Here is a 24,248-nt window from a genome sequence, read left to right as displayed (position 1 = left end):
TGGCTGTCCACAAAATTTAATCTACAGCTGAAATAAAAGCGTGGTTATTTCGTCCTACAGACAATGTCCAGTAAACTCGGAAGCACATACAGCCCCTTCCTCTTCCTGTTTTCATAGGCTGCCCTTTCAGGAGCGCTGTAAAATAAAATGAAATGCTGTGACCAGGATTCCAACCTGGGCTATTGCGGCCACAACGCAAGGTACTAACCACTATACGATCACGGCTATCCGGGGAGGACGTGCAGGTGTGCTTTTACGTGGCTGTCCACAAAATTTAAACTACAACTGAAATAAAAGCGTGGTTATTTCGTCCTACAGACAATGTAAGGTGAACTCGGAAGCACATACAGCCCCTTCCTCTTCCTGTTTTCATAGGCTGCCCTTTCAGGAGCGCTGTAAAATAAAATGAAATGCTGTGACCAGGATTCGAACCTGGGTTATTGCGGCCACAACGCAAGGTACTAACAACTATACGATCACGGCTGTCCGGGGAGGACGTACAGGTGTGCTTTTACGTGGCTGTCCACAAAATTTAATCTACAGCTGAAATAAAAGCGTGGTTATTTGGTCCTACAGACAATGTCCGGTAAACTCGGAAACACATACAGCCCCTTCCTCTTCCTGTTTTCATAGGCTGCCCTTTCAGGAGCGCTGTAAAATAAAATAAAATGCCGTGACCAGGATTCGAACATGGGTTATTGCGGCCACAACGCAAGGTACTAACCACTATACGATCATGGCTGTCCGGGGAGGACGTGCAGGTGTGCTTTTACGTGGCTGTCCACAAAATTTAAACTACAGCTGAAATAAAAGCGTGGTTATTTGGTCCTACAGACAATGTCCGGTGAACTCGGAAGCACATACAGCCCCTTCCTCTTCCCGTTTTCATAGGCTGCCCTTTCAGGAGCGCTGTAAAATAAAATAAAATGCCGTGACCAGGATTCGAACCTGGGTTATTGCGGCCACAAAACAAGGTACTAACCTTTATACGATCACAGATGTCCGGGGAGGACGTACAGGTGCGCAAGGTACTGACCAGTGTACGATGACAGCTTCCGGGGAATTTTTTTTTCCCTTTATTTCCAGCATTTTTCAGGTAACACACTATTGTCCTTTTAAAACCCACCGGCCAGGCTTTGGCTGTGGAAAACTGCTAAAAACGCCAAAAGTTGCAAGGTTCCTAAAATCATGCAGCCACTCGGTTTCTATGCATTGCATCTCGGACACTTTCTGGAGTGACTTAACATTCTCTGCAAAATACTGGCCGACAGTATTCGCATCAATGTCGGAGTGCCTTACATCCATTCGTCTTCGCCATATTGCATACAGGCATAACAGCACTGCAAGGTCACATGGAAAGCCATTTAGGGCTTCTACTGAAAGAAACCGGATACCATGCGATGCGTGCGGGAAGTCTTTTTTAACGTTCTGTGCAGGACGTCCCAAAAATGAAGACATGCTCTATTGCCTCCCGCTTCTGACAGAGGAGGCAATTAGTTGACCAGGGTACAAATAATCATTGTCCTTCCATGCACGCTTTTACTGATAGGGTTTCTGTATTTAATTTAAAAAAATATTGTCTTCACTGAGTCCGGGTCAACCATCTTCTTGAAACGCAAAGAACATTCTGGTCAAGGCCGATATTGTACTTCACCCGATACATCGCCCGGAATAGCATCTCTTTTAGGTGCATGGTTAAAGGTTTTCTTTCAACAGTGTACAGATATTCAAACGAAAAGCGCGCACCCAGAAATTTGACCGCAAGCACGACGTCTTTCAGGTACCTTTTTACAACAGAACGATCATCATCACTTGACGATGCAATGTATTCGGGAAGCACTTTCACCTGTGCCACTTGTAGGAAGTATGGAGAATTGGGTCCGTGGCGTCCCGCAAAAACAAAACCCTATTCACGATTTGCCGCACAAAAATGTGCGACAAGCCTAACCCTCCTTCCTTAACTCTACGAAACAGATGGATCCTGCTCATTCGCTCCCGCGTTGATCCCCACACAAATACAGCACACACTCGATGTATCTTCTGCACGTGTAGTCGCAAACAGTGCAGCACCTGTACTGTTCCAGAGTTTTGCGAGAAAGAGCAGATTGCATACAGTTGCCCGTGAAAAAATGGGCAAAGCTCTACGTCCCCATTTTATTGTCTTTTCAGGCAAATTAATTTCCTCCTGCCAGTACGCACCGGTGTCCTGACAGCAGTCCAGCGGCACACCGAGGTAGAGCATTGGTATGATTGTCCACGATACGTTTTCAAATATGTCTGGCGTCGAGGTCCATTCCCCCTGCAAAAAACCCGGGCCCTTTTCCCAGTTGACCCAGCTACCAGTCCCGGAGCAGGATCCTTTAGTGACTGCTACTGAACTGCTCACAATTCTCTTGTCAACACAAAACAAAGTACATCATCCGCGTAGGCAAGCAGACGCACTTCACTTGAGTGCAACTTAAAGTCGTTAATATCGTGTCTATGCAAAATCTTCGAACAGAAAGGTTCAAGAAATATCCAAAAAGATGGTGGGTAATTGGACAGCCCTGTCTAACAAAAGATGAAACAGGAATTTGTTCTGTGATGCTTTTGTTAATAATTAACTTCGTAAAGCAGTTGCTATAAGCCATGGAAACTCCGTTTATCAACACATCGCCCTGGTTTACATGTTTAAGAACACAGAATAGAACCTTGTGACACACCCGGTCAGAGGCCTTCTCGAAGTCGACTTGCAATACTGCCACTTTCTGTATAACATTTCGCAACACTGTAAAACGCTCCTCGCCACGTGAGTATTGGTCACAATACTCCTCCCGCGGATTCCACACGTCTCATGCGGCCCCACTTTGGTTGTGATTACTGTTTGCAAACGTTTCGCAAGTACTATTATTAAAATATTGTACTCAACATTATCCAGTGTTATTGGGCTGTAACATGACACTGACTCCAGTTTTAGATGTTCTCCGATTTCGATATTAGCACTGTACGTGTCCTTGAAAATTGACAGCGGAAAGATTGCCTCTCATACGCCTCTTTAAATACAGAATACAAAAAACGGCAAACTCTCCCGCAGCGTTATAAAATTGAGCTATCAGCCCAACTGGCCCTTGTGTTTTGCTAGTTTGTAATTCAGGTATTGCGTTCTCTATTTCGGCAAAAGTTATCGCCTCTTCTAAAGTGCGCATAAATTCCGAATCGCGCCGGGAAACCAAGGCCAGAAATGTTTCCTCGAACTCATTCATTTAAGGTAATCCAAAAAGCTCGGTATAATGGTTGACAAACGCAATTTGTATGCATGTTTTGCACCCATTCAATCGACCATGATACATTGTGCACTCAATATCGCTCTTTCTGGAATACCGCTTTTTTTTCGCAAAGCGCCCGCCTTGTTGGTTGCTTACCGGCGAGAAACCTTTCTTCACGTGCGCGGACAATCGCCCCTTCAAACCCGATCTTGTCGGTTGCTTCTAGCTTACTTATTATTTCCGAGATATCTTCCTTAAACAAACTTGAAATGTCGCGTTCTAGTATCAGAAAGTGTGTCAATTAAGTTAGAGTGCAATTTTTCCACTGCAAATTTCTCTAACTTTTTTAGCACGCTAGCTCCTTCTACTGCTTCTATGTGAACTTGTTGCTTAAAAAGTTCCCACTTAGTACCCCAAACAGCGTAGTAATCTTCCAATTGTTTAATCAAATGAACATCCACTTTGTCGCGAAATACAGGATCATTAGGTAGTTTCACGTTTCATTTCCACAATTGTCAGTTAAACTTGTTCGCCTCCTCCTTTCGCTCCCCAGTAGAGAACGAAGCCACGCAATGACAACTGAAAGACACATTTTCTACCGAATACGAGTTACATTCCTCGGCTACTTCCGACACATATGCTCGGTCGAGGCGCGCGTGACTTGATCCTTGAAAGTACGTGATACGCAGACATTTAGAAGGTGGTGCTAACTGACCGACGTCTACAAGCTCATATTCCTCAACGAGCTCTACCAACAGTTTCGTACTTTCACCCATAAACGGTGTGCCACCACTTTTGTCTTCACTCGCACAGACGCAGTTAAAATCTCCGATGATGATGATGAAAAAACTTTATTATAGTCGTCTCTGTTAAGGCGGAGTCACTGCTTGGGAGTGGCAGTGTCCTCGTCCCTTCAGACGGCGGTCAGGAACCCATGGGCCCTGGCGGCGGCTTCCGCCAGCTGGAAGACTGCTGTTTGGACGTCGGGTTGAGAGCTAAGCAGCGCGGCCTCCCATTGCTCGTGCCTCGTAATGCGTACACGTGGGGTCTCTCCGGTTTACTGGGACACGCCCAAACCATGTGTTGGAGCGTGGCGGCTGCGGCGCCGCACCACTTGCACTTATCTGTGTATATTTCTGGAAAGTTACAGAGGCACAGGGCGGAGCGTGGGAAGGTGTTCGATTGTACCCTGCGCCATGCAACCGATTTACCTCGGCTAAGTGTAGGATGAGCGGCTGGAAGTGTGCGTCAGCCTAATCTATAATGCTGGGTAATTTCTTGATATGTCGCCAGCCTGTCCCTCCACCCCGTCGATGACGGCACGTTGTCTTCGAAGTCGGCCTGGTAGCTGAATCCTCAGGCCGCTTCGTGTTCCATCTCGTTTCCCGGGAGAGACGAGTGTGCTGGTGTCCATATCAAATGGATATGTCGTGAGGGCAGGATTGGTTTGCTTTGAATTGTCTTAGCTGCAGCTTTGGATATTCTCCCTCGTAAATAATTTCGCAGTGCGGTCTCGGAGACGGAGATAATGGTAGTGGCCGACGTGCCCGCAACGGCCAGAGCAATGGCTACTTCTTCCCCAATTTCGGGATTAGCCTCTGTGACGGAGCATGATGCGACCGTATTGCCCTGCCGGTTTACTACAACAGCCACTGCCGTTCTTCGTCTGGGGTAGTCCGCCTCGTCAACGTAGCAGACCTCTGAGTTGGAGTGTTACTGCTTGTAAAGTGCCGTGGCTCGGGCAGCCGTCTCTTTTGATGATGCTCCGGATGCATATTTTTACGTAAAGGGGCCACACTGAGGTGCGCGCTTAACTCATCCCGAAGCAAAATTTTTGTTCCGAGTAACAACATGTTTTTATCACAGCCCAAGTACCCCTGATTGATTGGCAAAATTCATGTGTGCCACGAACTCCATTTGGGGCATAAACGCATATTAACCGAAACGGTACATCTACAAACGTAAACTCACACAAGACTAGCCTTCCTGACTCACAGGAAATCACGTTTTCTACACTAAGATTCATTGCATTTATACAGAAAATACAACACCCCGCAGAAACCCCCACTGCATGGCTAACGCAGACACTGTAAATATTTCCAAACTGTTTAACCAAGTACGGTCCTCACTCTCAATTTTTGTTTCTTTTATTGCTAGCAAGTCGATTAAATTTTCATTGTTGATTGATTGTGGGGTTTAACGCGCCGGCGCAACGCAGGCGATGAGGCGCGCCGTAGTGGAGGGCTCCGGATTAATTTTGATCACCTGGGGATCTTTAACGTGCGCCGAACTCGCACACACGGGCGTTTTTGCTTTTCGCCTCCATCAGAAAAGCGGCCGCCGCGGCCGGGAATCGAACCCGCGACCTCGTGCTCAGCAGCGCAACGCCTTAGGCACTGAGCCACCGCGGCGGGTAAATTTTCCTTTCTCAACCGTTTCAGTTGACATTGCTTGCGCCTCTCTCCTAGCCCCCTGACGTTTAGCGTGCCTATTCGAGTGTTTTTTAGTCGTTTTTCTCATAGTGAGTGCCCTACGGAGAGCCTAGTTTCCAAAACGCATCGCTAATTCGGAAACACTCCACCTTTCAATGAAGAGAATACATGGTCGTCCAGTACGTGTCACTTGTCCTGCCGAGCCCGAAACGTCCTTCGCACACCGCCTTCACACAGCACTATCAAGCCTTCGCCGATCTCGGAACACGTTCAGGCGGAACGTTCGGTCTCGGCTTGAACGTTTGACTTCGTTCTGGCGTTGCTTTGAGCGCACGCCCCACGAGGGTTTCACTTTGGCTGTGCGACGCACTACTGCTGCGTTCTCTCACACCGCTAACAGCATTACCTATTTACTCGACACTCGCTGCCCCTTTCACAGTCGGCATTGAAGTTGACACTGTAACATCAGCCGCGGTTTTTCACCTTCCTTGATAGATGTGCTCTCCTTAGGGCTCTGTTCGAGGCTACTCGGCAGTTCGACACGTCCTGGATTCGCGGTGGCGGTTCCACCGTGTTCTTGGCCCCTGCACCCTTGCCGTCAGCTCCCGCGGCTTCCTTGGAGTCTTCCTCATTCATAATTATTTCCGAGCAGTCCTCCTTGACAACTTTCGTGGCCACTGCCCCATACATCTTCACACAGTCGGCAGGTTCGGGCCGAAACCGCCGACAAGTGTTGCAGCGGGGATCCCCCACTCCCTCCGGATGTGGCCCTGACGTTGGCACCGCGGATTCCTCCCTGAAAACACGACGACTGCAAAGTCCCGGCCAATGCGCAGCTTATTCATGACGTCGTCGGGCTTAACACCCACATTCAGCTTCAGGAGAGCCACGCGCATCATGGTGGACTGCTTGCTGCACCCCCCCTCCTCTCACCCCCCCCCCTTTTCCTTCGTTACTGGCGTCCATCATTCAATAGGTGTGTAGCGCCCTCTGGTTGGCGCTCTTAGCCGGCGCCTTGGCGCCGGCTAGAAAAGACGAGAATAAAGAGACGAGCGGCGCGTGCTTGTTGCGCCAGCACGGCACGGGCAGTTCGATTCCAAAAGCCTGCCACGCTGGTACTTTCTCTCTTCCGCTGCGCTGCGACCCCGCGGTTCCCGACAATGGTGACTCCGGACTAGGACATGACCGACCCCAGCAACCTCGCGCCCTCGGGCCCTCTTCTGCCTGACGTTTCCTCGCGGCCGCCGGACGTCGCAGTCATACAGCTCCGTCTGCCCACCTTCGTGCGCAAGAACCCACACGTCTGGTTCGCCCAGGTCGAAGCCGTCTTCGATCTGCACCGCGTCACCTCGGAGACTACTCGGTTTCGCCACTCGCTTTGCAACCTGCCTCCGGAGGTGGCTGATGAAGTGGCAGACGTCATCGGTGCACCTTTAAACGATGCTCCGTACCAGCGGCTCAAGCAGAGTATTCTGGACCGAACCACGGCGTCTGAGAGCGCGCGCCTCCGGCACCTGCTCACCCACGAAGAGCTTGGAGATCGCCGCCCTTCCCAGCTGCTCAACACCATGCGACAGCTTGTGGGCGCGAGCAACGTGGACTCCAACGGTGCACTTTTAAAAGAACTCTTTCTGCAGCGCTTGCCACAGTCCACTCGCATCGTTTTAGCTGCTGCAGGGGACTTGACCCTCGACCGCGCCGCCGAGCTTGCTGATAAAGTTCACGACGCGACTTCTCCCTCAGTCACCCCCCTCGCTTCGACAGCAGAGTCATCGGCCGTTTCCCGCTTAGAGACTCGGATCGATCAACTCGCCGCTTCCATTGAAGCGCTTCGGACGTCCTCTGATCGCCGATGCAGCTCCTCCCCACGTCCTAGCCGCCGTTCGTCTTCCCCGGGTGGTTCTTGTTCGCGCAGCCCTCGAAGCTCGGCTATCTGCTGGTACCATCGCACTTTCCAGCACCGCGCCCGTCACTGCACTTCTCCATGCAGCTGGTCGGGAAACGCGCCGCGAGATCACTAATGGCGGTAAGTGACCTCGCCTTACAACCTGGCCGCCTTTTCCTGGTCATGGATCGCATTTCTGGTTTGCGCTTCCTTGTAGACACGGGTGCTGAAGTCAGTACACTACCGGCCACCAAGGATGACCGTACTTCTAAGTCACCTGGACCTACACTTCGTGCAGCGAACTCTACCTCTATCGCCACGTATGGTCTGCGGTCCCTCACCCTCGACCTTGGTTTGCGACGCGCCTTCCGGTGGGTCTTCGTAGTAGCCGACGTCAATCAGCCCATCCTCGGCTCCGATTTCCTCACCCACTTTGACCTAGATGTCAGCATGCGTCACCATCGCCTGATTGACAGCAAGACGCGCCTTTCCATCCTGGGCATACTGTCTACTGTCGCTCCAACTGGCATCCGCACGCTGCTTCCCTCATGCCCGTACGCAAAAATCCTCGAAGACTTCCCTGAGGTCACGAGACCCTGCAACTTAAAGCAGCCGCCCAAGCATAGCGTTACCCACCACATCGTCACGCGTGGTCCACCAGTCGCAGCTCGGCCGCGCCGCCTCTTCGGTGAGCGTCTGGCGACTGCTAAACGTGAATTCGAGCACATGCTGGAACTCGGTATTATCCGCCCATCGTCCAGCAACCACGCGTCTCCACTGCATATGGTTCCTAAGAAAAGTGGAGACTGGCGTCCGTGCGGTGATTACCGAGCGCTCAACGCTCAGACTGTCCACGACAGCTATCCCCTACCCCACATCCAGGATTTCACAAGCCACTTGGAAAGGTGCACAATCTTTAGCAAAGTGGACCTTGTCAAAGCGTATCACCAAATCCCCGTCGAGCCTGCCGATATCCCGAAGACGGCCATCACTACACCCTTCGGCTTGTTTGAGTATGTGCGCATGCCCTTTGGGCTACGCAACGCAGCTCAAACATTTCAAAGGTTCATTGCCGAGGTGACGCGCGGCCTTCCGGCTGTATTTGCGTACATCGACGACATCCTAGTCGCGAGTCCTACTCCACAAGATCACGAGAGTCACCTCCGAGAACTCTTTGAACGCCTTCAACAATTTGGCCTGGTTGTCAACGCCCAGAAATGCGTCTTCGGGACGTCCGAGCTCGAGTTCCTGGGGCATCACATCTCGGCGCAGGGAATTCGTCCTTTACCCTCTCACGTTCAAGCCGTGAAGGACTTTCCCGAACCTACTAGCCTCCGCCAGCTTCGTGAGTTCCTGGGCCTGGTGAATTTCTCGCGACGCTTTATACCCCACTGCGCCGAGCTTCTGCATCCACTGACTGAGCTTCTTCGCACAACCAAGAGCTCCTCATCCGCGATTTCCTGGTCTCCCGAAGCTCAAGCCGCTTTCAACGCTGCTAAACAAGCCGTCGCCGACTCGGTGCTTCTCATCCACCCGAGAACCGACGTGCCCACTCGCATCATGGTAGATGCATCCAGCGTTGCAATAGGCGCTGTTCTCCAGCAGAGAATCGACTCCGAGTGGCACCCGCTGAGTTTCTTCTCTCGGAAGCTCCAACCTGCCGAGACGCGCTACAGCGTTTTTGGTCGTGAGCTGCTCGCCATTTACGCCACCATCCAGCACTTCCGGCACTTTTTGGAGGGCCAGTCCTTTCACGTTCTTACGGACCATAAGCCTCTGGCGTACGTTTTCCGTACGAACTCCTCCAAGTACGTTGCACGGGAACTCCGTCAGCTCGCCTATATATCGGAATTCACGACGGACATTCGGCACATCAAAGGCACCGACAACGAGGCGGCTGACGCGCTTTGACGCATTACCTCCATCGGCAGTGCTGCATCTGCTGTGGACTAGGAACGCCTAGCTCAGGCGCAGATTCAAGACCCTGAGCTGCAAGCACTGCGGGACCACCCGGGTTCCCTTCGTCTACAACTTGTGCCTCATCCGTTCGTGCCTGGCTCAATGTAGTGTGACATGTCAGCGGCGGCGCCTCGACCCTTCGTTCCGGCTGCCTTTCGTCGTGCTGTGTTTCGCTCGCTCCACGACATCTGCCACCCCAGCATCCGAGCCACGCAGCGCCTCATCACACAGCGGTACGTCTGGCCGAGCATCAACGCTGATGTCCGCCAGTGGGCCCGTTCGTGCCTCGCTTGTCAGACAGCCAAGGTGACCCGCCACACGAAGACCCCAACGCAGCCTTTTTTGCCACCTAGCTGTCGCTTTGACCACGTCCATCTTGATTTGGTCCGACCATTTCCTCCCTCCCGTGACTGCCGGTACATTCTCACAATGATTGACCACTTCACCCGTTGGCCCGAAGCCGTACCAATTCCGGACATCACGGCAGAAACGGTCGCAAAACCCTTCGTTTCGACATGGGTTTGCCGTTTCGGCTGCCCCGGCATTGTTACCACGGAACGAGGCAGGCAGTTTGAATGCACCCTGTTCACTTCCCTCAGTCGCTTGCTTGGCACTAAACACTGCCGCACCACAGCATACCATCCCTGTGCCAACGGCATCGTTGAGCGGCTCCATCGCCAGCTAAAAAGTGCTCTCACTGCGCGCTTGGATAGAGAGCACTGGGTTGATCACCTGCCTGTAGTGCTTCTTGGCCTGCGTGCCGTCCTTCGTCGCGAACTCGGCTGTTCAACTGCTGAACTTGTCTACGGCGCACCCCTGCGGCTTCCTGGCGATTTGTTCGTCCCTACGGCCTCCTCGCCCCAGCCGCTTGAGTACCTCCAATGCCTGCAGGACTGCATGCAGCACCTACGACCGGTCCCACCTCGGTCTTCAGACCACCGCATCTTTGTGCATCCCGACCTGGCGTCTTCGACACACGTTTTCATCAGGCGGGACACTGTAAAGGCGCCTCTTACCCCCTCCTACGATGGGCCGTACCGTGTCCTTAACAAGACCCACAAGTCCGCCACCATCCTCTTGAATGGCCGCGAAGAAGTCGTCTCGTTGGACCGCCTCAAACCAGCCTACCTCGAGACGCCACCCAACGAACTCCGCGCAGACATCGCAGGCATAAACACTCCACTGCTCGCCCCCAACACCAACGCCCGCCAGCCTCGCCGTCGCGTTGGTCGCGTCACGTTCGACATTCCGTCTGGCCGGGGGGCCCTGTAGCGCCCTCTGGTTGGCGCTCTTAGCCGGCGCCTTGGCGCCGGCTAGAAAAGACGAGAATAAAGAGACGAGCGGCGCGTGCTTGGTGCGCCAGCACGGCACGGGCAGTTCGATTCCGAAAGCCTGCCACGCTGGTACTTTCTCTCTTGCGCTGCGCTGCGACCCCGCGGTTCCCGACAGGTGCAAACGCTATCTTTACTACTTTACATCTTTACCAGGGACGGAAGTGGTGGCGGTGGGGGTGTGGTGGTATGGTTTCTGTTTTTTGTTGCGCTCCGAAACTTGGCCAAAGAGCGCCAAATGTGGTATTAAAATTTCTCAGTAAGCGGAAATGAAAACAGGCGTAAAGTCACACTCAATGTCCCAAATCGCAAATGTAACTAGGTTGCTTTTCCATGGAAAAACGTCTGCACATAGTTCTGACGGAATCTTCATTCCATTCGTTGTTGCTATCACAGAAGCATCTTCGGTCATTTGCGAAGCCTCTTGGGCAACTAGCGCCTCACAATCTGTGATTAGCAGAGGCGAAGACAACAATCCGCGTTAAATTTTGCCATTCATTGCGAGTGGTGGTCTCCGATGTTGTAAGCTACAGTATTCAGCGTTTTATGGACAAGGCAGAGAATAAATGTTGACCAGATTTAGTTCTACGAGAGTTGAGGAAAGGCTTGATTACCGTCCTTTTTACCCCCAAAAAGGTTTTTTTACATGCCTCGGGGTTTTTGTTTCGCTGTTCCACCTTTTGCGATTCCATGGAAGTGCCACAGTCGGGAATATTTGCTCTGACCATCGACAGACACCCTATTTCGTTTCCTTTACAGTGCGAATCGTGGAGCAGCGCCTACGTCTTCCTGTTTGAGAAGCGAAACAGAGCTCGGAGGAGCCAAGTCGCGGACGGTGCCACCATTGCCCATCCAGTTGCCCTTAACTCCTCGCTGCATCATTCTCCCCAACACACGACTCCGATCGCACGCACTGCTTTCGAGGACAAATCCGCAAGCGTACGTGTGCATGGATTGGCAACATGCTGTCCTTTCTATTCCGTGCCGGCGAACACTGCAAAGCACGACATAACAGCGTGTGTCCCTATGGGCATTCCAGAGCGTCATTCTGCAAGATTTCGTAGACAGTTTTGTCGTCATACTATTGTAATGTTTGCGTCCGAAGCGTATCCCTGTGAATCTAGGCGGGACTCTGGCGTTTACTTTTGAGGACATTTCGGTTCATGGGGCCGTAACGCCGCAAAGCACGGTAATGCCACAGCAATGTCAATGAGAAGAGCGCATATAGGTAAACAATTGTTCCATACAACTGGTAGTAATCGCGCGGTGCACGCGTCCATATTATACGGCCGAATCGAAGCCTAGGATACAGTTGTAGCAATGTACAATCACATACGCGAGAGTGGAAGATGAGCGGCATAACGGCACAAGACGAGCGCTTTTATTATCTGTGCATTTATTGTTCGTGTTTCTGCTGCTGGCGTCGCCCCCAGTGCTGTTACATATGATTCCCAACAAACTGGCCCAAATCTCCCTTTTGCTGCGAGAGTAAAAGTTCTCATTTAGTACACAGTGCATAAGTTGTTACAAAACAAATTCGTACTATCACAGCCACCAACTTCAAATAAATCTGATGACACCTAAGCACTTGTGAGTTCGGAACGCCAAAGCATTGATGTCCCACTAAACGCCGCGGAGTTGGAGGCGGCTGTGCGGCGCACAGAGCGCTATGCTTGCGGGTGACCTATGTGCCGCTAAACGGGAGGAGCGGAGCCGACGGGGGCGAAAAGCTCGAAAGAAAAACGCCGCACTTCATTTTCCACGTTGTTCCGCAGCGATATTCCGTTTCGATATAGATTCAAGGCAGGCACTCCTGACTCGTTACAGGAAGTTAAATAAACTGGTTGATATACCACGCTCCGCCCCCACAGCGACCTCTGACCACGTGGATCAAACGCTATTTCACCAATCGCTACAAGCTGTACTGAATGGTTAAAATGTGTCTGAAACCATCCCAGTATTCTCTGGCGTCCCCCAAGGATCTATTTTATGCATCCATGTGGTTTCTTAATTACACCAGGGACATCGCAGACATAGTTGAAGTAAAAACCAGATTTTGGTAGATGATTGCATTCTGTACGAGAAAATTTACAGCTATCAGGATAAGTTATATCTAAACAACTCGCTAAAAGGGCTCAGAAACGGGTGTCGCGTATGAAAAATGAAAATAAATATCTAGACAACAGTCACCATGTCAGTAACAGAGAAAAAATGAAGACAATGTTTTTGTGCACATAGGAAGGGCACCACTTCACACCGTCGCTTGCTGCAAATATCTGGACATCTTGATATCGTCCGACCTAAATTGGTCTGCACATGTCGGGCACATTACAAAGACGGCTCTCAATAAGTTATTTTTTCTTAAAGGAAGGCTTCGCCATTCGACACAACAAACAAAATTTATAATCTATATCGTGCTTACGCCCAATCCTTGAATATGCGAATGTGGCCTGTTTCCCTTTCACGAACAAAAATATAGGTGTGCTTGAAAGAGTAGAACTGAAGGCAGTTGGTTTCATTTATAATCGTTATAGGCGTCTCTACTCCCCGTTTCTTTCTTTTTTTTTGCAACAAGCGGACCTTTCTACTCTAACGAACGGCACCAACCTTCCCCGCTTAACATTTTTTATCTCCTCCTACATACCTCATTGACAAATAAAGCCGGCCAGTTATGTTAAGGTTACCGGCAAAAGCCAAGAACGAAACGAGCATTGTGACACCATTAAATCATACTTTTGTACCAACAGCGTTCTTCGTCCCTCTTTTTTCCCGCGAGCCATATGCGGACGGAATGCACTGAAGTCCCTTGTGTCGACAAAGCCGACCCTTGAAAAATCTGTACCTATACCAAATGAACCTGTGTTGACATAAAACAGCCATGATCACTTCTTGAACTTGACTACGTAGCAAGTTTTAGCTCTCTTTCGGTGCTTTTTGCTTCGTATACGCAAGTGAATCTGTGATGACCTATACATAATCATGACAAATTGTTTACTTACGTTTCACTCCGCCCAATGCTCCAACACCGTGTCTGTGCTTTCATGCTTTTATTCCAATAGTTTGCAGCGTTTCTTAGAACAGGCGTATTGTGTTTTAATATGTGACTCAACTACTGCACTAATCCCTCAACGTTATTGACAGTATCCTAATAGAAATAACTAAATAATAATTAAAATAAAGAGCACCATATCACAATTGTTTACGATACGAATGCGTAGATATGAGACAACAGAAAATTTTACAAAAAAAATCACGGGTATTGAAAAAAATTATTGCACTGTTCGGGATCGAACCCAGGCCATTCGCGCCGAAACCCACGATTCTACTCCGAGGATGCAGAGGCCTTTTTTATTTCTGAATTTTTAGGTAAAGCACTCTATTATCGGTTTAGAACCCACTGGCCGAACTTTGGCTACAGAAAACTGCTAAAAGGCCAAAGCTCTCAAGCAAAAACTCTAAACACTCAAGCAGCCACTCTATATCTCTACATTGCATCTCATACGCTTTGTTCAGCAACTTAACATTCTCTACAAAAAAAATGCCCCGTATCTATTTTCGTTGCAAATGTCGCCGATAGTTGAGTGGTGCCCCTGTCAAGTAAAAGCTTCCCTGTCCTTTTCCGCTCACCTCTCATGCTCTTCCTTTTCCGTCTCGTTCCTCGCAAGATAACACGCTGAAGGTTCGCTCAAGTCAATTTAAATTTACCGTGTTCCACTTTTGCAAGTCGGGTGTCTCGATGCCAGCGCGGCCTTACGGCGGAGTTGCGCGTGAATTGAGGTACCCAACTAAAACATTTATAGAACCACGACGCCGTACTGCACCAGAGTTCCAAGCGGAACGTGGATCCCATCTAGTGCAAGGTTTCCTTGCTACTGCCATTTCATTTTTAAATGCCGCCATGAGATAACGCTGGCAACAGCAGGTGACGGGTTTTTGTCGTTAATGTAGTACTTTATTTCCTATCACGAAAACCAAACATCCATTAATTGTTTAATAACAGAGCACTGCAAATGTCACTTATCTATTTATTCTCTGCCTTATAAATGCATGATGTCTTCTTTTTGTTCAACAATGTTGACAAGTATGAACACTGATACCGGACTTAGACGTTTAGATTTGGTTGTGAGTATATAAGACTACGGCGAAGATTTTGTTTCACTTTGGCCGGGTGACTGAATCGAGTCACAGACAGACAGACAGAGAGACAAACAGATCAAAATCTCTGTGTTTAAGTAGCCAAGAAGGCGCCTTTGAAAACTGGGAGACTGTATTCACATCCAGTGGGAGTGGCTCACAGCCCTTCGACTTCGCCATGTTGCATACATGCTCAACAGCATAACAAGATGACATGGTAAACCGTTTACGGTTTCTACTAAAAAAAGCCGAATGTCGTCACCTCTGAGTGGGAAACCTTTTAACACTAAAGTATTTTATTCCAAGATTCACAAAGAGTTCACTTACGTCATATCCGTCACGGAAGTGATGCGAGTACATAGAAGCAAGCGGCCTGTAAAAGGTGCACCTGCACACGCAGTCTTCTTGCGGGGAAGTACTAAAGAGTACGTTATAGTTCGGGTTGTTTGTTGTAGGATTGTATATTTTAACACAAAAGTGGTTTATGCCGAAATACACAAAGAGTTCACTGACGTCATATCCCTTACGGAAATGACTCCAGTACACCTTTCCCGAAGTGACCCGCCAGCAGACGTCGCTCGCCAAGCACAGCCACAAGACAGTCGCCGACCCCCAAATCACGCTCAGTTGCAGATTTCGCTGCGCATTTCATTTTCGTGTTTTGCCGATTCCTCTGACAAAAGAATCAATGACAGTTTTTTTAACGTCCGAGGATCCTGATGCCGAAAAACGGGTTCTTAGGATTTTGTCAAAAGGATAGAAGGAGCGGTCAAAACTAAACAGAAGATGGCGCTGGGTGCGATAGGAAGTCCCCAGGTTGTACCCACAGGAGAACGGAATCCCGCTACTCTGCACACGACCACGCGTTGCCCCAACGTAGGTGCGGGCTCTTTTCCTTCTCGTTATTTCCGACGCAAGAATCCTGGAACCACACGACAGGCAATCATGCTTTGGGGGCTGTTTCGTTTCAACAGACTGCGTGTCACTTCGTGACTGCGTGGCACGTACGCCAAGGCCGCCTTTCCAGCGTAATGAAACATTAACGCTCTCGCCTTAAAACTTGGTCTAGGAGGATTAACAACTGCACAAAAAGGGAGAGGCGGTTAAACTGCATTCAAGAGAGCGTCCTGGCTGCTGTGTCCCATTGGCCCTTCTATAACAGGCTTTGGCTGTTTTAAATGGACAACAACAGATTTCCGCCGTGCATAATTTCTCTATCCCAAACGAAAGGGCGTCACTTAAAACACTTTAAACCCAGACGGTTTTTCTGATAGCGCCCTAGAACTTTCGAAATACGGCATACGAACTTTCGAAACTTTGGAAATGGCCGCATACGTTGCCTGCCAGAACAGCACGCGAGATCAAACAAGGTAACTAAAGCCTTACCCCCCGGTAAAACAACAATAATGTGCAGTCTTTCCTATCCCTTTATGCGGTTTTTTAATCACATTGAAACCAGCGGAGTTATTTGGACACGTACGGAAGTGTCACGTTTTGGCACTTCATGGTGCCACCTTTCAAACTTCAGAAATTTTAGCGCGAAATTAAAATGATTTCCGCCTATTTGTTTGGAAATCATTTGCGGCTACTCCACTGTGTAAAACACTGGCTTTCAGAGAGCACATGGGCTCCACAAAACTCGGTTGTGTGTCTTTTTAAGCAACTAGGTCAAGGTTGAGTTCACCCGGCTTCCTACTCACTTAAAAAACAAAGAGCCTGGCCTTACGTCCCCACCACGAGTTGCGCAGCGCGCGTCTCCGTCATGTGGCCCATGATATCTCCGCTATTAGCAATGCCACACCATTAGGCAGTTCACAACGCCTAGCTCCATTGAGTCCGTCGAGTTGGCTGTTTGGTGCTTGTCCGTGCTTCCTCACCCGCTTGGTCCAATGATGCTTGGCTTAGCGCGTGTCGAAGACCATGCAAAGAAGTCTGTACTTGTCGTTTCAGGCGTATTTGTTTCGTTTTGAACAAAACGGACGATCATTCGCAGCGAGCGTCTTTTACTATTGGGCAAAAATATGCTTGAAGCTACGTGGGCAAACTGCGGTGTAGTATGCTTTAATTGTTTCTTCACCCGAACTCTGGTTCACGTTGCAACTACGTTTTCCTCAGTCCCCACTGGCGGTGGTATTTTTTAACCAGTTGACACAGCGCACATTTTGCCAGCCGCCAGTTAGTACACTGAAAAACAGCATTTAGACAGCAAATATTATGCCCCTTAATGTCCTATAACTTACTATTGCAAGAATGTCATTTCTATTTAAAGAAAAACCTGGATATAACGAATTTAAAAAAAATCTGCATTTTTTTCTTACATCCAGGTTTTCGTTACATGCAGGTTTAAAGTTAAAGCTCGCGGGAATGAAGCAGAAACAAAACCAATATGCTAGGCATCGGTGATGCTGAACTCCCCCTTCTTCAAGGATATAGTTCACCCTGAAAAACTGCGTGATTTGCGCTTGCTGCTACTACACAGCCCCCGAATTCACAAACGTAACTAAGTATTGCTTTTGCTTTTTGATACGTTTCGGTGCGTTAACGCGTTTCAATAACCAAACGTATGCTGAAAGGGCGCCTTTTCGCGAACTTCAAGCTCTTTTCTGCAGTCAAAATTGTTGAACGAATGCTAGCTTGGACACCGTACCGGGCAGTGACGTTCTTCTTTCTCGCAGGTGAAGACGGCAATTCAAAGTGCAAGCTTGTCTTGAAAAGGCCAATCTTATCGTAGTCAGGCAGCAGAAATCATCCACGAGGCCATACCACAGATATCAAAGGACACACGCGAATTCACGCCGACAGGAACGCCTAGCACCTAACCGACAGCACACGCACACGTGGAAACGCACGAGAGATTGCGATGCGGGCGAAATTCGCCAAATTAGGGCATAACGCCAGCCTATTTTTTAGAAAAATGGCAAGAAACTCCGACTCATCAGCGTAGTGAATTCGTTACATCCAGGTTAATCGTCACAACTCCTTCGTTAAATAAAGGACGGAAACACATGAGCTTCAATGAAGGTGGAAATGGGGAATTGAAAAACTTCGTTAAATCCAGGCATTCGTTAGATAGAGGTTCAATACATCGAGGTTTAGCGGTATTACCCTTTATGATCCGTCTGTGTACAGGTATTCACTTCATGAGTGAAAGTAACAGCAGACTACCAGTTAATGTCCACAGTCTGAGACCATTGAAATTCATAGTCATGGCCAAATTACATAGTGAAATCGAGATTTGTCACAACAATGAACAGATTCCCTATTAATCGGGATGCACGATTGTCTTCATACATGCATGCAAGTTGATATATATCTGTACATACCTATACTAACAAAAGCACGTGGATGTCACCGACTCGCCGAACGTGTGGCCGACAAACCAACCGACAAACCTACCAGCTGGCTGACTCGCTGATCGACCAGCTGATTTACTGGCTGCCTCTCTGACTTTGCTCGCTGCCGTAACAGATCATCTCTTACACTGCTACTCTGTGCGGAACGTTTGCACGAAACTACTTCTATGGGAGCCGTTTCTTGCCACAGACAAACGTTCATGTAAACAGTGGGTCACGTTTTCCGCGGGGGAATTGCGCTGTCGTCATGCCTGTTAGCGGAAACGAATTCTGGGATTCATAAAGATATCCCTTACGTCGTATCCGTCACGAAAGTGACGCCAGTACAGCGAAGCAAGCGGCCTGTAAAGGGTGCACCCCTGCACACGAGGTCTTCTTGTGGGGAAGCAACCTTTATTACTAAAGAGTATGTTATTCGTTTCCGTTACACTTTTTTCAAAACATGTTGATATTTTATTAAAACCTAACCACTTTCGAGGTCGTAGCGGATGTTGGTGTTCAACAATTACACCACGCATGATATTCGTGCTAAATCTGAGCTCTAGCGCGCTCTTTACCCGAACAGATATTTCATATCAACACGTACTACGCTCCAACGCCTTCTATGTCACTCGGGAAATTTTTTATCCTTTTTCTCATGTTAATTTTCCCTTTTTTCTTGGGTTCTTTTTCTCCTTGCATTTCGCAGTTGCGTGTTGGGATGCTGCTTCGTCCCGTTCTGTGTGTACGAGTGCCAAGACGTGGAGCACTTCTGCCCAAATTGCCGACGCATTCTGGGCGTCTTCAGGCGCATCTGAAGGAACTCTTCCGGCGTGCAAGTCCACTCTTTCGGGAACCGAAGGACTCCGTGCCAGCACTGCCGTTCTATTCCTGAACTTTCGTGCGGGCGGCTGTGCGAGTGGTGTAAGGGCTCGGCTTGAAATTCGGCAACATTACTTTCCACATTACTTACTTTAAGGGCTCGGCTTAAAATTCGGTGACTTTACTTTTCACATTACTTGTTTTAAGGGCTCGGCTTTAAATTCGGAAACATTACTTTTCACATTACTTACTTTAAGGGCTCGGCTTAAAATTCGGTGACATTACTATTCACATTATTTATTTTAAGGTCTCGGTTTAAAATTTGGCAACATTACTTTTCACATTACTTATTTTAACGCCAAATTTCTACGCAACATGGTACGACTACGAGATGGGAGCATACCTTGCTGAGTGTTCTTATTCCCAGTTACGTGCGGCGACCACGATTTGCGGCACATTCATTCGAAACAAGTAAGAGTTACAATAAATCAGCGTTCCATCATTGTAAAGACGGCCAATTTTAAGTCGTCTTTATCTGACCTCGAGCAATCGTGATGACGCCATGTCAATCACTTCGAACGCACATTATAAAAACGAGCACACGTAGGCCTTCAAAGTTGCATATACGGTTCTTGCATGACTTCTTGTTCCTGTTAATGTCAATTCAATGACGCCGGCTCATTGCAAATACCATCGCATAAGCTCCACTAAGACAGACCCCACAGAACACTCTGCCGACGCTATTTATTTATTTGTTGATCTAAATCGACATTTCTTGCGTTACAGGGTAGGGGTACATACATGAAAAACATAACTAAAAAGCAAAAAAATCCAAGGTTGGCAATGGGCAATGGGTTAACAATAATACGTAAAAATGCGTACTTGCACAGCACAATTTCCAGTTTTTCTGTGCCGCAAGACTTTTGCCAATGCGGTCAGTATTAAAAGAAATATTACAACGGAGCAAGTTGTTTGTAACGCTGTGAAAGCTTAGGCGCGCGGTCTGACGGCGACGGTGGGCATGATCCTGAGTACGTCTTCGTATCCCTTCCTGTTGCGCTTTTTAGGGGCGAATCACCTTAGGACCTCGCTTTCTCCATGGCTTGTCCCTAGGCGTCCGTGTACACAGTGTTGCGCATGCGCGATGAGCATTGGATTGGATTGAATTGGATTAGATTGGATTGAATTGGTTTTAGATTCGATTCTATTGGATTCTATTGGGTTTAATCTAATCGTATCGGATTGGATTGGAACGAAATTGTATATACTGTACCCACGCGTTGTCACTCATTTACATGCGTGACTGCGCGATGCCAAATGTGATTTACGGTAAGATGGACCCCCAGTACTTCGCCCACTCGTCATGATTCACTTCGTGGAGATGCGGGAATTTTTTTTCTGCAGAGGTATCTTAATGGCTTCTAAGGCTGGCGGCGCCATTGACAGGGCGAAAAACGAAATTCAATTACTGCTTACCCTCTGTGCTGGCGAGTGTAATTCGTTCCAGTCTTGCGTGAGGCTGCGGTAATCTGGCTATCCTTTTGAACGTACACAAACACTACGTGTATCATGCTGAGCCTCTATGTTGAATATCAGTGGCTCCGTGGTTCGTTCAATGCCGCCTGGCCTGGCTATACCCGTCAATAGATCAATGTGCTAATGTAACGCTGCGAGGTGCGGAAACGATTGCACATATTTATATACGCACCACTGCAGATTGTGCGGGTATAAATATGTGTTATCAACGCATTTTGCTTTCACGGGGAAGCATAAAACTGGTGTGAATTCCGGTCACCAAGGGCTGCGGTACAGCCACTGCTGGAGGGATGTTCGCCTTCGGTCTGCAAGAGACATGGACTATAGCAGGCTGCACAATCCACGTGCGGGCATGCTCTTGCGACCGTATGTACGGTAAAATATTGCTTCAAAACTGCCCAGTACTTGCTCGCTTCCCTGCTAATTATGTCGAAAGAAGATGCCCCCTGCAGTGTAACGCGCACCCTCCTTCGTCCTCCTCTCCGTCGCATGATCTTGCTCTCCCCTCTTCCTTCTCCCACTTACATCACCCCTCTTCCCCTACTTACTTGCTTTTGCCGTTCTTTCATCAGCCCCTTTTCTTTCTGCTCTCCCGTTTTTTCCCCTCCCTCCTACACTTTCCTTCATTTTCCCACACCCCTTCAAATGCCCTCCCCTCGTTCACCATTCATTTTTTTTCGCCTCTCCCTCCTCTCAGTTTCTTTCCATCTGCCCCCGACGCATTTCAACAACCTTTCCTCAATCCAACCTTTCTCCCTACTTTGATTGCCTCTCCGATTGTACCTCACTTCCTTTCCTCTCCCCACCCCCCCCCCCCAACCCTCCCAGTTCTCTACACATCGGGCCCACGTGCTTTGAACGCGAAAGTCTGGCGATACTTTCGATTCAGCGGCACTATTATGACGCATACGTTTTGTGTACAAGTCTACGTTTCGAAACAGCGGCCACGCTATTCAACCATTCAAATTTTTTCCCTCTCTCAGTGCTATATCGCCATTCACTGATTTCCACCTCAATACACGATAACCCATCTTAGCCCATCCTAGTCTACGTAAATCCTCGTTAATTCCTTCCTTAACCCATCTTATTTTAATTTATTTCACCTATAATAATCCTAATCTTCCTAAATTACCTTATACAACTAACCCCAACTTACGAAGTATTGCTATCGATCGGAGCTGAATGAATAATCCAACCAAATTCATCTTAATTCATCCTATTCATCCTAATCTATCCTAATTCTTCTAAATTCACCCTAATCCCACGTTACTAAACATTGCTATCAGTCTCTAACCAGTCATTTAAAGTGGCAACAATAATTGGATTTTGTATCATTCTTGTCGATGTGGGGTCATTCGAGGTCAACCTTTCGAAGAGAAGTATAACTAATCATTATTTTATTCTTCAGATTAAAACACTAAATTTCTGGCTCTCATGAATGCCTTTTTCTTATCAGGCAAGGAGATATTATCAAAGTAGTTTCAGCAATGCTCAGCCGTTCTCCCAACAGCCCGAAACTGGACGAGTTTCGGCAGATTTCCGCGAACCATGTATGGGTTTGTTTATTTATTGTTTGTTTTTACTGCCGGGCCAGGCCCGGCTGTGTTATCTGCGTTCCATACGAAGCGCGTCTTACATTCTTTACTTTTATGCCACACGGGCTATCACATTCAGATAAGCAGACTGTTTCGCCCTAACGTCACTAGCCCGGAATAATCTTCTGTGATCTACAATGGTCTGGATGTGAATCGACGTTTCCAGAAACACTTGCGCCGAAAGATAAAAGCCTGCAGAGCAGACGCCGCGGCATTCATTCGACGACACTTGCCTGTGCTAGTCACTTTGTTGACCGCTGCTTCGCCGCCTCTGTATTCTTTTGAGTTGTTTGGGGAGCACAAGTTCGCTCCAATAAACTTGTTTCTCCTTCAAGACAACTGCGTCATCCTTGGCTTCGTGACAATATCATGCATGCAATTCCTGGACGTTTAAAAATAGAAACATCACATTCCGCCACTCCTTCTTGTGGCTACAGCCTTTTCAAAAATTACATACAGTTTCCCGCTTACGTATAAACGCTCGTGCTGAATTTATCTCACTCGTATATAATTGGCAACCACGGAATCTAAACCATCGGTCGTGCTGTTGTGGATTCATTCGTACCTCAACCATTGTTGTGTACTCCGTGACACAATTATGCATGGTGAAGTAGTTTCAGATTGGTGCCCCACAAGGTTCTTGACTTGTCGGTATTCTTCCGTGGCCAAATTACCCCCAGACAAGGTCAAACATGAATTGACTACTAGCAGCCGCGAGACCGCACACGGTAATTTATGGAGCCTCTTGTTCCTATGCTTATGTATACGTCCAGACAGATTGGCATAGACAGACGTCCAGACAGATTGGCATAGACGTCCAGACAGATTGGCATAGCGTGGCCGCTGAAATACTGTGCTTCCAAGATAGTAACTTTGTACAGTGCATTTCTTCTCGTCTGCGTAGCTTCCAATTTCGCGGATCCGTACGTGCATGGTATCATTATCTTAACAATATCATTGGTAGAATTTTCTTCTTTGTGTGCGGGCATGTATATAACAGCAAATGAAGCCGCCCGGAATTCATTTCGACGCAATGTATTGCTCTTCACTGTAGGATATTGATTGTTTCAATAGCACGGCAGCTGTAGCGTCTGATTTTTGGGGACGTGAAAGAAGGCATTCGTTTAGCCACTCACGGTGTAGCCACGAAAAAATTCTGACGTCAATTTACGTGTGAGGACATTCAAACAATTTATTTTTTTCGAAGCTCTTCAACTTCGTTTAAAATGTTACTGAGTTAGGAACACATGCCCTCAGTATGTATATATATATATATATATATATATATATATATATATATATATATATATATATATATATATATATATATATATATATATATATATATATATGAGAGAAGCCGCTGTGGGGATAGCGTAATGGCGAACGCACCGCACCGGTTATGCGGAGATGTGGGTTCGAGTCCCGCTCCCGGAAAAACGGCGGATTTTTTCTCGACTTATATTTTCGCTTATTTATCAATGAATCAAAGAAACGTGACAAGCACACGTCATTCGGCCCTATTAAATATTTCGAAAAAAGCCGAATAGCACTGGCAATGACGACTGCAACCTTGATATGTATCTTTACCGAGCCCCTCGTCCCGTATCTCTCTGTTCTGCTACATGCATTACGAGGCACTGGCTCCAGCAGTTCGGATATGCCAATTGCTAACCCCGACCTCCGACCACGTTCTACGTGGCGGCCGCTGGGAAAGAAGACGTTCTACGTCTCCCGCGGTAGTCGAGGGGCGGCGCTAGTTGACCGGCCTCAGAGCTCTTGTAAATATAAACCCCCGCTTTAAAGTCGAGAGAGAAGCCGCGGTGGGGATAGCGTAATGGCGAACGCACAGCACCGGTTATGCGGAGATGTGGGTTCGAGTCCCGCTCCCGGAAAAACGGCGGATTTTTTCTCGACTTATATTTTCGCTTATTTATCAATGAATCAAAGAAACGTGACAAGCACACGTCATTCGGC

The 24,248-nt window shown here is 48.3% G+C and overlaps 1 protein-coding gene across 1 annotated transcript in view; it reads left to right on the top strand.

Annotated features, from left to right (window-relative positions):
* Positions 1 to 19,136, top strand: part of LOC144167400 (lipopolysaccharide-induced tumor necrosis factor-alpha factor homolog) — a 48,288-nt gene extending 29,152 nt beyond the window's left edge. The window contains exon 3 of the mRNA XM_077696671.1: positions 19,028 to 19,136. Coding sequence (XP_077552797.1) covers positions 19,028 to 19,136 — 109 coding nt within the window. The remainder of the gene's footprint in view (positions 1 to 19,027) is intronic.
* The last annotated feature ends 5,112 nt before the right edge of the window (positions 19,137 to 24,248 follow it).

Source organism: Haemaphysalis longicornis, unplaced genomic scaffold (assembly GCF_048455015.1).
Source record: "Haemaphysalis longicornis isolate Haplotype H1 unplaced genomic scaffold, Haemaphysalis longicornis Haplotype H1 scaffold_2, whole genome shotgun sequence".
Classification (NCBI taxonomy): Eukaryota; Metazoa; Arthropoda; class Arachnida; order Ixodida; family Ixodidae; genus Haemaphysalis; species Haemaphysalis longicornis.
This window is presented reverse-complemented; position numbering and strand designations above follow the sequence as displayed.